The sequence below is a fragment of the Choristoneura fumiferana genome, chromosome 13 (assembly GCF_025370935.1).
Source record: "Choristoneura fumiferana chromosome 13, NRCan_CFum_1, whole genome shotgun sequence".
Taxonomy (NCBI): domain Eukaryota; kingdom Metazoa; phylum Arthropoda; class Insecta; order Lepidoptera; family Tortricidae; genus Choristoneura; species Choristoneura fumiferana.
The window spans coordinates 15,514,758-15,527,395 of NC_133484.1; the positions used below are offsets into that span (position 1 = coordinate 15,514,758).

Sequence of the window (12,638 nt, forward strand, 5' to 3'; positions counted from 1 at the left end):
CATAATTTGACGTCAATTTGCGTAATACATTTTTAATTGAAATAAAGTACTTAACTGTAAATAAACAGTCACTTAATTCCAAATATAATAAATACTAATGATTCACCCAAGTTTATAAGTAAAAACAAGGTGTTAGCTCTAACAGTAAGTAGAAAGAGCCCCAGAGTGAAGATGCGTGTGTTAGCGTGCGCGCTGTTAGCGGCGCTTGCGCTGCTGCGCGGCTCCGGCGGGGTGCCGACCCCGGGGACAGAGGGTAAGTTAACATTACAACTAGGTATATCCTACTTTCCATAAATCTATACAATTTTATTTCACTGAATGAACAATTAAGTGTCAATCAGGCGTCAGTAATATGAAAAATATCCTCGTTCCAAAAGTAGACAATAAAGTGATCACATTTTTGTTAAGTAGATTTTTGAAATTTATTACTAAGGTATTAATAACAGCTGAACACTGGCTTTCAACCTAAAAATCACTTAGTGGCAATTTTACGCATTTTGTGCTCTCCAAACCAATGATGGTCGGAGGGCAGTGAGTCCCCCAATCCACCTCTACGGAATAAAAATAGGAAATATGTGTCGGTCTGTCTACAAACAGCTGTAGGTACCTACGTCACAACCATAACATATTTATACAAGCTTTCTTTTTAACTTCCAGTAGGTATTAGTAGATATAGGTAAGGCCCGTACCGTACATATAGATAAGGCCCGTACCGAAAAGTTTTTTACAGAGTATAATTTATTGATATATTCTGAAAATACAATGAACTGTAACGATATTTTATTTTAGTTATGTGATATATAATGTCTATCTAAAATAAGTATATGTTATACATTATGTGATTTGAGGGTTTTGCGGCTGAACAAGCGGATTTTTTTCTTCAAGCCTGCCATTAAATTTTGCACAGTGGTTTCGTTCGGTGACTTTGTTGGTATTGCTTGCCATATCAAATATTTTTCACCAAACTTTTCCATAAAAATATATGTATTTTGATCGGTTATATGGACCTTATTTTCAGTTGTGTAGAATTGATTACCTGGCAAAGTCGCAAAATCTTTTTTCACATAGGTACATCTCATCGTCCATGAGAACGTATGTTCCGTCCAAATTGCAAAGAAGCTCGTACAATTTTCGAAACCTTATAACGGAACTATTGTATGGTTTTACTGACTGTCTTGGAGCTTTAACTCTTTAAATTTTGAAGCTGTTTCGCTCTCTGGACCATAGATGTACTAGTTTTCATATTTTTGCCACATCCCGCGCCGATAAGCTACAATTTTTTATTCTTGTAAGCCGACACTTTTTTCTTTTCTATTTTCTTTATTTGAAGGACCCGTCGCGCGTTCTCTTCGAGCTTTCTCTTGAATTCTGTATTCTTTTAACAATATTTCGCACCGTCGCACGACTTAGGTACATCCACCATATTTCCAGCCGCCGCAAAAATTGAATTAGGATTTTCGAGATATGTATACGTTCGCAAAAGTTTGTCTCCGAATTATTTTAACGTCCTGCATTTTAAATAAAAACACTACCTATAACCTGCATTAAATATATCAACCGACACATTAAGATAACACAAACTGAGGCATATAATCAGAAAAAAAAACGTTCACTATAGCTAGTACCTCCTTTACTGTTACGCAGACTCTTGTAAAAAAACTTTTCGGTACAGGCTTTTTGAGTCAAATCTTGGAATTCTAGTTTGACCCACTTCCACGTCAGATTGATGTGGAAATTGGTGTAATGTAATTATCCATGTAGATCGGATGACAAAAAAAAGGACAGCAAAAACTAAGTAGTATTAAAACATTTTTTAACAGAAGGATACCTACAACAATAATAGTAACTAGGTACTTAAAACAATAACTATCAATAAGTAGATATAACCTTATCAAGAAAATAAGCGGCCCCGCATAATTCCCGGCGCAAACCCATCCTCGGCCGCGTTGCCCCATTAACCGGCGATGGACTATATACTTTTGCACCAGAAATTACCCGGAGCGAAAGTTCAAGGCGCTCTCGCACATGCCGTCTCTCTTCATTAAAAAAGTGCCTTGCCTCGGTGCCCCAATATCTAGGTCGTTTCCAGTCCCAAATCCCTTTCCAAATAACAACCAAAAACAATCAATCAATCAAATATTTTAACACAAGCAATATTTCAGCTGGTATCGGGGGTGGGTCGCCGGAGCCTGCGCCCGCGCCGGTGCACCAGCGCTTCCCGCACGCCGTGCTGTTCGGCGGCACGTGCGGCGGGACCATCATCAGCGCGCGATGGGTGCTCACCGCCGCGCACTGGTAGATAAACCAATCTTACTCCCTCAGTTACCTCGAACCGTAAAGTTTACTTAAAAACGAACTAGAAAGGCCGGTACAAAAATAGGTAGGTAGCATGACGTTTGAGAGCCTACGCACGCGCACATGTGCACGTACGGCGCAATAGCACGTGCTCGTACTATTTTTCTACTACTACTGCGTCAGTTAGCGTATGCCCTGAAGCATTTTTTTTTGCCCAGCAGTGGGACACACACATTACAAGCTAATTACAAAATATATATTTATTTACTATTTACATCTACGGAGAATTCATTTATCGCTATCCCACTATGTCCTTCATAATCATAAAATATGTTACTTCCTGGTATGAAAGTAAATTTATCACGAAGTTTAGCTAAGAATTGTGCAGAGAAATATATACACATGCAAAATACAATTCCTAACGTAAATAGGTACGTAGTTAGGTACTTAAAAAAAGGTAACAGTTGTCCCTCTGCTGTGACTATGTTACAGAGATAGATAGATACTTAGGAAACTTACCTCTGAAAGATGAGAAACTGTCATGAAATATATCCAAATTCATTTACTTCGGTTAACATCAATGTTGAAAATAACCTGAATGGCTTCGAGAAAAGTATGGTACGGCCTTGCCCTTGTTTTTGTTTTTGCTCCACTTGGCGGGGGCACTGCCGTGCCCCCATAGATCTCAATAGGCTTGCACTTATTTTTAGGCTAGTTACAGGATTTGCTGAAGTTGTTTAAAATAAACGGCGCGTCTGAAAATATCTCCTACCTTATCAGTGAAGCAAAATTGCATCTCAACCGCATTGCATTGTGAAAATATAAAGTATTCCCGCGGGTTTCGTTGCCCGCACTTTAAAGGCGCCAACACCAATCATTTAGCAAAAACAAACAAACACAATTTAAAAAGTTTCAAGTGTAGCAATACGATTAACTTTGGCAGCTATGCCTATTGAGTAATGGTATTATTTCGTAATATTTCCGTAACCGATGCTTTTATATTTATTGTACTTTTGTAATACTTGTGGGTTAGGTAAATACAGAATTATAACATTGAGTTGGTGGAAACACAGACAAAGTACATATTGTAAATTGATACATACATATATTTATTATACAGTATATAAGAATAAACATATGAATAAGTATTTATTTGATAAAATAAAATAAAACCAGCCCTCGGGGACTCGGAGCTCGCTGTAAGATGGGACATTATCTTCCCGCCATCTTTAGGCCCACTACGAGTAAACACCTTGTAGAGAAAATAATACACGTTTATACAAGATATGATACACACACACGCACGTACGTATACACGTTTATGATATTTATACAAGAGACGAATCTATCGTTATATATATTATATTATCCGACTGTCCGAAGGAGGTTTATGTTTTTCGAGCGTATGTATGTATGTATGTATGTGGTTATGTATGTCCATTTCTTTGGTCCTCGCTGCAGCCTAAACGGCTAGACAGATTTTAACATATGAGGTATCATTGGATTCGTCATAACTGTCGGAGTGACATAGGCTATATAATATTTCAATATGGTGTCTGCGAAAAAAAATATGGCGGAGGAATGAAAAAAAAAGTTGTATTGTAACAATATGGGTATCAAATGAAAGCTAATAATTAGTCCATTCTAAATATATATGGGTTACAATACTTTTAATCTACCGTTTTTACATAAATATCAAAAAAGTGTAAAATAAAACATTAAATAAAAAAAATAAAAAAAACCCGACTGCCAAAATTAAAAGGAAGAAAATAAGCCTAGTGGTCTAGAACTCTGTTAAGCAGCTAATTTAAAGTTCAACAGTCGGGACCCGTTTAAATCGACGCTCAAAAACTTTTAGTAATGGGTCCCGACTGTTGAACTTTAAATTAGCTGCTTAACAGAGTTCTAGACCACTAGGCTTATTTTCTTCCTTTTAGTTTTGGCAGTCGGGTTTTTTGTTTAATTTAGTGTTTTTTCTGTTTACATCTAGGCTGAAAGACATGACAACTTCAATCAGTTGCTTTAATTTTGAGTCAGAGATGTAGTTTTTACTGCCCTGATCTTTATCAAGATACTAAATATACTTAACTCTATTTAGACAAATGACCTTTTTGGCTGTTAAGCTGAGGATGAGAATGGCACTGGCGTACTGGACCGTGTAGGTGTAAACATAAATAAACAGTCTTTACCAGAGGCCGTATTATTTAGCGCGCTAACTTTCGCCATCGCATTCATCATCTCTTTCTACCCTCGTCTTATACCGTGTGGCAGAAATAAATGATGAAAACATTGTGATCCCAAGTGCGTTAGACAATAAGGCCTCTGGATAACTACTACTGAGTGCTACTGGTAGTAAACGTTGATTTGATGACTGGCGGCTGATGATTTCACGTGCGCGATAGCACGATCTTCTCGGCAGCTGACTACGTGGTGGCCGGCACGAGCCGCAGCGACGACGGCAGCGGCGAGATCCGGCGGGTCGCTCGGCTCGTCATCCACCCTAAGTTCACCGTTGGACCTTACTGGCTCGACGCTCAGAGCTTCAACATCTCGCAGGTAAAGACTTCTGTAGAATATATACACTTTTACTGAGTCCGGAGATAAGGTAACGGCGCCTATTACCGGGGGTATCGAAATCGGCGGCCATCACCGCGGCAATTTAAAATACGCATTTTATAATCAAACCGATCGATTTCTTAAAATAAATATTTTACACAATAAAAGCTTATTTAGTTGACTCGTGGGTCTATGAGCGCTAGTGTATGTGAATGAATCAAAGATCTCCCAATTCGTCAATTTCCGAAACGGCACCGTAGGAAGAGGATTTGCCATTCTAACGCGTGACACCACATACAAGCGGACTCGAATCTTATTTAGTATTTTACATAATACCTAGTTATTGCAATTTAACTAATGTTATGGTTTTTAAATGGTATTTTGTAGTTTTTTGTACGAGTCTGAGTACTTGTTATATATTTTTAGCCCGGAAATACGATTAAAATGGAAAATAAAATACAGCGGCGATAGGCGCCATTTTCAACTGCGGATTTTAATACCGTGGTATACCACGGTAATAGTCAAAGTGGTGATTTTGGTTCTTCGTACTTTATTTTTGGTATAAATGAACATTTATATAATTTGTTACAGTTACTCCAATCTTGACCGTTTCACGCTTTTAAAAAACTATTTCCGTGGTATGAAAAGTATGAATAAACTCTAAATTTTTAACAAAAACTTTAGTACTGAATTAGTAGTTTCTATAGGAACCGTTATTTTGCCAAGTTGTTTAAATATTGCGATAAAATTTTATATTTACTTACCAGTTATGTAATTTTAGTTATACAGTGTGGTAGAAAATCAGATGCGAATATTTTGAGGATAGATTATTTGCATCGGTGTTAATTAGTTTACATTAAATTAAATAAAAAATAAATAATAATAATGTTTAATGCAAGGTTGATCATTTTTGGACGGAATTGTATTTTGGTATGAAACAAAAAAAAATACCACACAATACTTACATAATTTATGTGTATAATTGATTCTTAGGTTATTAATAACATACCCTGAAAATATCCGCACCTTATTTTCTAGCACCTTATATAAGTACCAAGGTTTTAATAAGTATTTTTGATTTGTAATGCAAACACAACTCTATCCTATTGTTTTTATGGGTCGGAATTAGATTTTATAATACTCCAAATTAAGCCAATTAACGATGGTATAATCGCAAAACCCTCGGTAATAGGATGTATGGGAATCTATTACCGACCCATTCAATTTTTTTTGGGTCGGTGATAGGTTCTTAAGGAAGTATCTATTTCCGAGTGTAATTTTATTTTTCTGTTAAAATAATTCACATTTAGGGTATCCTAAGGGCAATTTTTTTTGATAAAGTTGTGACTTTTACTCAGCATACATACATCAGAATATCACTGGTGGCATAAGCATAAAAACATATATGTAGTGGGCTGGGTACATTATTTGAATGATATATTAGTTTTTTATTAAGTTTTCTCAAAAAACAACTTGGTGTATAATATAATATATACCGAACCAAACGCATTATTTTTATTTAAATCCTTCGGTATTTAGTTCCAAATCATGAATCGGGTTCCTATTACCGATGGTGGGAAATTGCTGTTTTTTATACCCTCGGTAATAAAAGCTCAATTCGCGGTAATAGAATCACAGCCTGTCCATTACCACGGTAATAGAAGATTTGGGTATTTTGATTTAAATAATTATTTTTTAAAAAAGTAACGAAACTGAAAGTTCAATAAGCGATCTTAAATATAAAAAACTATTCTCGTTTGTTAAGGAGATTTTTGATACCCTTTGATACCCTTAGTTTTTTGGACTCATTTGAAAACTTCCTTAACCACCTTTTCCATGGTAATAGGCGCCGTTAACTTACTTGTACTAATTTTTAACTAAATTTCATTTGAGCAACATATATTAAACATCGTGCGTGTAGGTAACTAGTACAATTGCTCTACCTCTCTATATTATACTCTACCTCTCTCTATTGTTTATTTCCAGAACACAACATTCAATGGTGATGCTATAATATTCCGTTGTTTGGTACCTCCCACCAGAAATAAAATTCAATTCTTATGGAAAGCATCACATATTTTATGAGACTATCTATTTTTTGCGTCACATCTTATATACCTAGTCAGTGTGTTAACCGTATACTTAAACTAATGGATTCCAAATATTTCGAAACATTTGCTAACAGTCACTATAAAATTCACTTACAGGTGGGCGCTCGCTGGGACTTTCTACTCGCTGAACTAGAGGAGCCTTTGACGTTGGACGGCGCGTCCATAGCAGCAGTGCCACTGGACGACGACCCCTATATCCAGGAGTATCTCTCTGTAGGCTATGCGGGGTATGGCGCAGCAATCCACGGTGTAAGTACACCTACCTATGTAAGATCAGTCAACTGCATATAAAGTTTGCCCATTTGAGCACGACTGCATTACCACCTGGGGGGAAACTTTCTTTTTATTAGCTTAGTGTAAATAAATTATAAACATGCTATCTAATGGCATAAAGGCTTGGCCTAGAAATCCGATCAGATCGGTTTACTTTAATTCTGATCGTTTAAACGTGTTATTAGGACTTGATGCGGCAAGAGATGCACGGCATGGCGCTGCAAGTGTTGTCTGACGAGGAGTGCGCGCAATTGCAGCAGTTCCAGGCTGAGGACATGTTCTGCGCGCAGGGCCTCTCGCCGCGGTTCGACTCGGCTTGCAATGTGAGTTCGAAAGGCCGTAGCTGGATAAGGAAACAACATCTGCCCTTGAGCTATTTTGATTTGTTTTTTTATATAGTTTGCTCACAACTAATGTCGTTCCAATCGTTTATTTAACTTTTGACAGTCCACGCACGTGAAGGTTTACAATAATTTTCGGTACAATGTACTACAGAGAATACCGTACTTCATGGACGGGTACCGCCCACTTAGTGATTTCCCATTCGTAATGAATGACCATAGACTATAAAAACCGTTTTGACGTCAATCGATTTTATAAATAAAACATACATTTAAAATTATTGTGATTATATTTTATATCAAAATCATTTAAAAATAATAAATACATTAATATGCCTTTAGGGATTAAAAAGTTAAAACAACTAAAATAGGCACTGTTATACTATTTTTAATGATACCTACCACGGGCGTCTCGTTGTGAGTGACAACAAACTGGCGTCGCTCCCGCGACCAGTTTTGCCGCTTCATAATTGTCGAAATTACTAAATTACCGTCGGAAGTGCTAAACATATTAACTTAACATAAATGGTTTATTTTAATATGTAAGATAAAGTAACATAAACACCTGTGAATGTTTATAAAACAATGCAAAATGTTGAGCAAAAATAAAATATGAATGTGTTCAATCGATTAAAACTTCTTCATGAATAAAATCGATTGTTAAAAGAAAACGCATCAGGGCATCACTATTTTAATAAGTACTCGAGTTGTCAAAAGTTAAATAAACGATTGGAACAATTATAGTACACGACAAATACAAAATATTAAAATATAACCGGCCAAGAGCGTGTCGGACACGCCCAGGATAGGGTTCCGTAGCCATTACGAAAAAATCAAGTAATATTTTTCTAAGGATTTCGTATTCGGACGACCAGATGGCCTAATGGTTAGAGAACCTGACTACGAAGCTCGAGGTCCCGGGTTCGATTCCCTGTCGGGGCAGATATTTGTATGAAAAATACGAATGTTTTTTCTCGGGTCTTGGATGTTTAATATGTATTTAAGTATGTATCTATCTATATAATTCTATTTATCCGTTGCTTAGTACCCATAACACAAACTTTGCTAAGCTTACTTTGGGACTAGGTCAATTGGTGTGAATTGTCCCGTGATTTTTATTTATTTATTGTGTACGGAATCTTCAAAGTTTAGGTATGTTTTATACCTTAGGCTGCTATTTACTCTTAAACTACTAGTAATTCTCAAGCAATCTTAGCCATAATTATCCTTGTAAATTTGATATATTTACTACCAATCTGATTTTATTCAATTTTTTCCACCCATCAGTTTAGATTTTAGAGGGGGGGGGGGGGGCGCTCGATTTTAATGTAAATTTGCCCTTAAAGTTTAATATTTCGCAAAAAATATCACTCAATCGAAAAATCGTTTTAGCAACCTCCTAATGGTATTAAAAGACCTATCCAACGATACCCCGCTCTACAAGGTTGGATGAGGAAAAAAAAACCCACTTTACGTCTATGGGAGGTATTCTAAAAATAAATCAAGTCCAAATAGCTCAAGGGCAGATGTGGTTCTTTTATGCAGCTACGGCCTTTTGCATTTGAAAGAATTATATTTATTTAATTGGCACTCTGTAGGTAAACATGTTAACTTATAATAATTTTAAACTCATTTGTAGGAAAATGAGCTCATTACCGCTGTAGCGACACATAAGCTAGAAGATAGGAATACCTATAAATAAATAAATAAAAACTGTTTATTTCAGACCATGAGTTCCACACACACACAGGCTAGCAACCTGTCACTATTGTACCGTTTTTGTCAAACTAAAATTGCTCAAAGTTGGCTTTGAAGCGGTAACGTTTCGTGTGCTCTGCCTACCCCATTTGGGAAAACAGGCGTGATGTTTGTGTGTGTGTGTGTGTGTGTGATGAGATCCATATTAGATGTTAGTTATAAAGGTACCTACTTACATAGTATGTTTAATGATTTGATTTGATTTATTGAATAATTAGCAGCACAATATAACAAAATACAATGTTTTACAAAAATCTATCGTAGGTGATTGTTAGTAGAAATATACCTATACCTCCATGAATTAAGTATATTAAGGGGCTGTTTCACCATCCATTGATTAGCGTTAACCCACGGTTAAATGTGACGGCATCACACCTAACCGCCAGTTAACACTAATCAATGGATGGTGAAACAGCCCCTAAATGGTCCAAATTGTCTAAATCAAAATATAGCTTTTTTTGTTTCTAAGTTGCATTTTATCTACAAATACGCTTGTTCACGAGTTTACGCAATGCCCGGAGACGGACATGGAATACCTACCTATGTACCTACTTACTTTTTATAACGAAAAACGACAAAGTTACTGCAGGGTTTTATTAAACCATGACTGAAGTTGTTTTTTCCTGTTTACTTATTGATTGAACATCGTAAGAAAAAAAACATAGGGAATGAAACATTCTTATTTGTTGTTTGTTACGTGTTGACTGTTGAATTCAGTGAAATCATATTTAATTGTTCAATGAGTTAACTGTTTATTACTTTTCACTTCTCATGCTTTTAAAATGTTACTTTAGTCTCTGTATATCGGGACTAAAGCTCCTTTTTATTCTCTAGGGATTAAAGTTTTGTTTTTTATTACGTTGGAAAACCCCTACACAGCCAACACGGTTTTTGTGGATGGCGGATTTTTAGGGCGTGGAAATAACCTCAAAATGAAAACTGTGCAAATAAAAAAAAAATACACGATTTAGTTTCGTGAAATAAAACAATTAATGTAATATGTATGTAAACTCTTTATTGTACGAAAGAAAAGAATCAAAAAGACAATTGGCGGAACCCTTTAAGGGATCTTTACCAGTCAACCTTTGAATAGATGAGAGGAGCAATCAGTTTGGGACCGACAAAGAGTGAGTTTAAGAGTCGAATCAAACAAAAAATAGTGAGAGCTACGATACAGTGCTTTAAACTTAAACAATATAGTACACAAACTACATACAAATACATAAATAAACTATTATACCTATATATAACACAAAAATCTTGTGTTCCAGGGTGACAGCGGCAGCGGGCTGGTGACCGAGGACGGCGGGCCGCGGCGGCTGGTAGGCGTGGTCTCGTGGGTGGAGGACGATGCGCTGGAGTGCCGACCCGGCACAAGAGTCGTGTTCTCGCGCGTCGCCGCCGTGCGCGAATGGATCAAGGGGGTCACTGGCATCTAAATAATGAAGTATAAGGTTTACCATCTGATTACCGTGAACACCCTTAAAATGGTTGGATATCTCGCTTTATGGTCGAGGCAAGCTTGCAGCCAGGGCTTGAAGCTGGCACCTAATAATATACTGGTACTGAAGCGATAGATATACAGTGTTAATTAAATAACTGAAAACCTCAGACACCCCAACTGTCTTTTTTATTTTTATTAAGTTAGTTTTAATTTTTAATACAATTTTACAAATACCTTAACTAGGTACTTAATTTCCTTAACTAAAGTAAGTATTAAATTGTTATCAAAATAATTCGCAACCTCACAAAGATTTGATTGTTACATGTTGCATTTAATTTTGTGAGTTTCTTTTAGAGACTGGGCACAGTAAAAAAAACATTAAAAAACTTAACTTACTACTTCAAACCTACCTTCGATTCTACTCCCGATTCTGGATAAACTACTTTCAGGTTTTCAGTTAGGTATTTATACCATGAGCTCGAAACAAGTAAATACCGATATTAAAGCGGTTTATTTTTTTTTATTATAAAGAAAAAAAATGCCTTGAAATTAGCCAGAGAAGATTTATTGCCAAGTTTCTAACGCTGTTTTTCATTTTATGTATCTTTTACTATGATGTGGCAACCAATTAATCAAATCAAAACCTACCCAAATCATACGAGTGGACTAAATAAAATAAGTACTTACTTATTTATATTTAGGAACACAACACAAAAAACAACAATATGATAGGAAACAAAATAAATTAAAACTTCATAAATATACCTTACTATAAAAAGAAAACACCATTTAAAAGGCCCTCCTGCGGCATAGAACCCATAGCACACTGGCGGCATTACCTCTCTTACAGTCAGTTGTTTCAATTGCGTGCGCCTCAGACAATCCGCGATATTAAATATTGAACACGGGATCCTTCAAAACCGGGGCTTTCATTTTTTAAACTCCCCGCTGATGTTGAAAGGTAAGAATGTTTTACTTGTTTACTACTTATTACTAAATAAAATGCTTTTTCTTTTAAATACAACGTTAGGTTAGGTGATATGTAGGTATTGCCCACTGACTTAAAGGCCATAAATTGTGTTAAATTGTTTAAAAAACATACAACGGAACTAATAACCTCCTCCTTTTTTGAAGTCGGTTAAAAAGACGACTCAGGGTTTATTTGGTTTAAGGATGCTGTTTAAGTGATTTTTAACAGACTTCAAAAAAGGAGGTTATCAATTCGGTTGTATTTTTTTTTGTTTGTTACCTCAGAACTCCGTGATTTATGAACCGATTTGATTTTTTTTCTTTCGTCTAGGAATGTCTTCAATTAGGTCCCATTAGCACCAAATCAGGATTTGATGATTGGATCTTAAGGAAATCGAAGGAACTCTTCAATTGTTTTACGGACACCTATTATAGTAGGTAAATCCCTACTAATATTATAAATGCGAAAGTAACTCTGTCTGTCTGTCTGTCTGTCTGTCTGTCTGTCTGTCTGTTACCCTTTCACGTCGAAACCACTGAACCGATTTTGATGAAATTTGGTATATAGGTAGTTTGAACCCCAAGGATCAACATAGGATACCTTTTATTTCGGTAGAGGGCGCCACCGCGCGATAACCTAGATCCGCGCAGACGTAGTCGCGGGCATAAGCTAGTTGGATATATTTAGTAGTAACTCGTGCTGCTCTTGAAAATCATCATTTGGTGAAGTGGAACTGATGATGAACCACAATTGACCATCGGAGTTACTACTCAATAACAAGTATTTCACGGGCTGAATTTTAATTACTTTGACACCGTTGCTAAGCATCTTCAGCTTAAGCTTAAGCTTAAGCATGCTAAGCAGCAGAGTTACTGCTCATTATATCCAAA

At 36.3% G+C, this 12,638-nt stretch overlaps 1 protein-coding gene across 1 annotated transcript; it reads left to right on the forward strand.

The window, feature by feature from the left end:
- The first annotated feature begins 119 nt into the window (after nucleotides 1-119).
- Nucleotides 120-10,955, forward strand: LOC141434155 (scolexin B-like). The gene is made up of 6 exons (XM_074096469.1): nucleotides 120-253; nucleotides 2,163-2,295; nucleotides 4,698-4,851; nucleotides 7,059-7,211; nucleotides 7,421-7,558; nucleotides 10,606-10,955. Exons 1-6 carry the CDS (start codon nucleotides 172-174, stop codon nucleotides 10,771-10,773), a joined length of 828 nt encoding a protein of 275 aa, XP_073952570.1. The 5' UTR covers nucleotides 120-171; the 3' UTR covers nucleotides 10,774-10,955.
- The last annotated feature ends 1,683 nt before the right edge of the window (nucleotides 10,956-12,638 follow it).

What these genes read in the sequence shown, in the direction of transcription:
- LOC141434155 (XM_074096469.1), top strand. Translation starts at nt 172, where the DNA reads ATGCGTGTGTTAGCGTGCGCGCTGTTAGCGGCGCTTGCGCTGCTGCGC. An exon ending in GCCGACCCCGGGGACAGAGG is followed by an intron (nt 254 to 2,162) that starts GTAAGTTAACAT and finishes GCAATATTTCAG; the next exon opens with CTGGTATCGGGGGTGGGTCG. An exon ending in GGTTCGACTCGGCTTGCAAT is followed by an intron (nt 7,559 to 10,605) that starts GTGAGTTCGAAA and finishes CTTGTGTTCCAG; the next exon opens with GGTGACAGCGGCAGCGGGCT.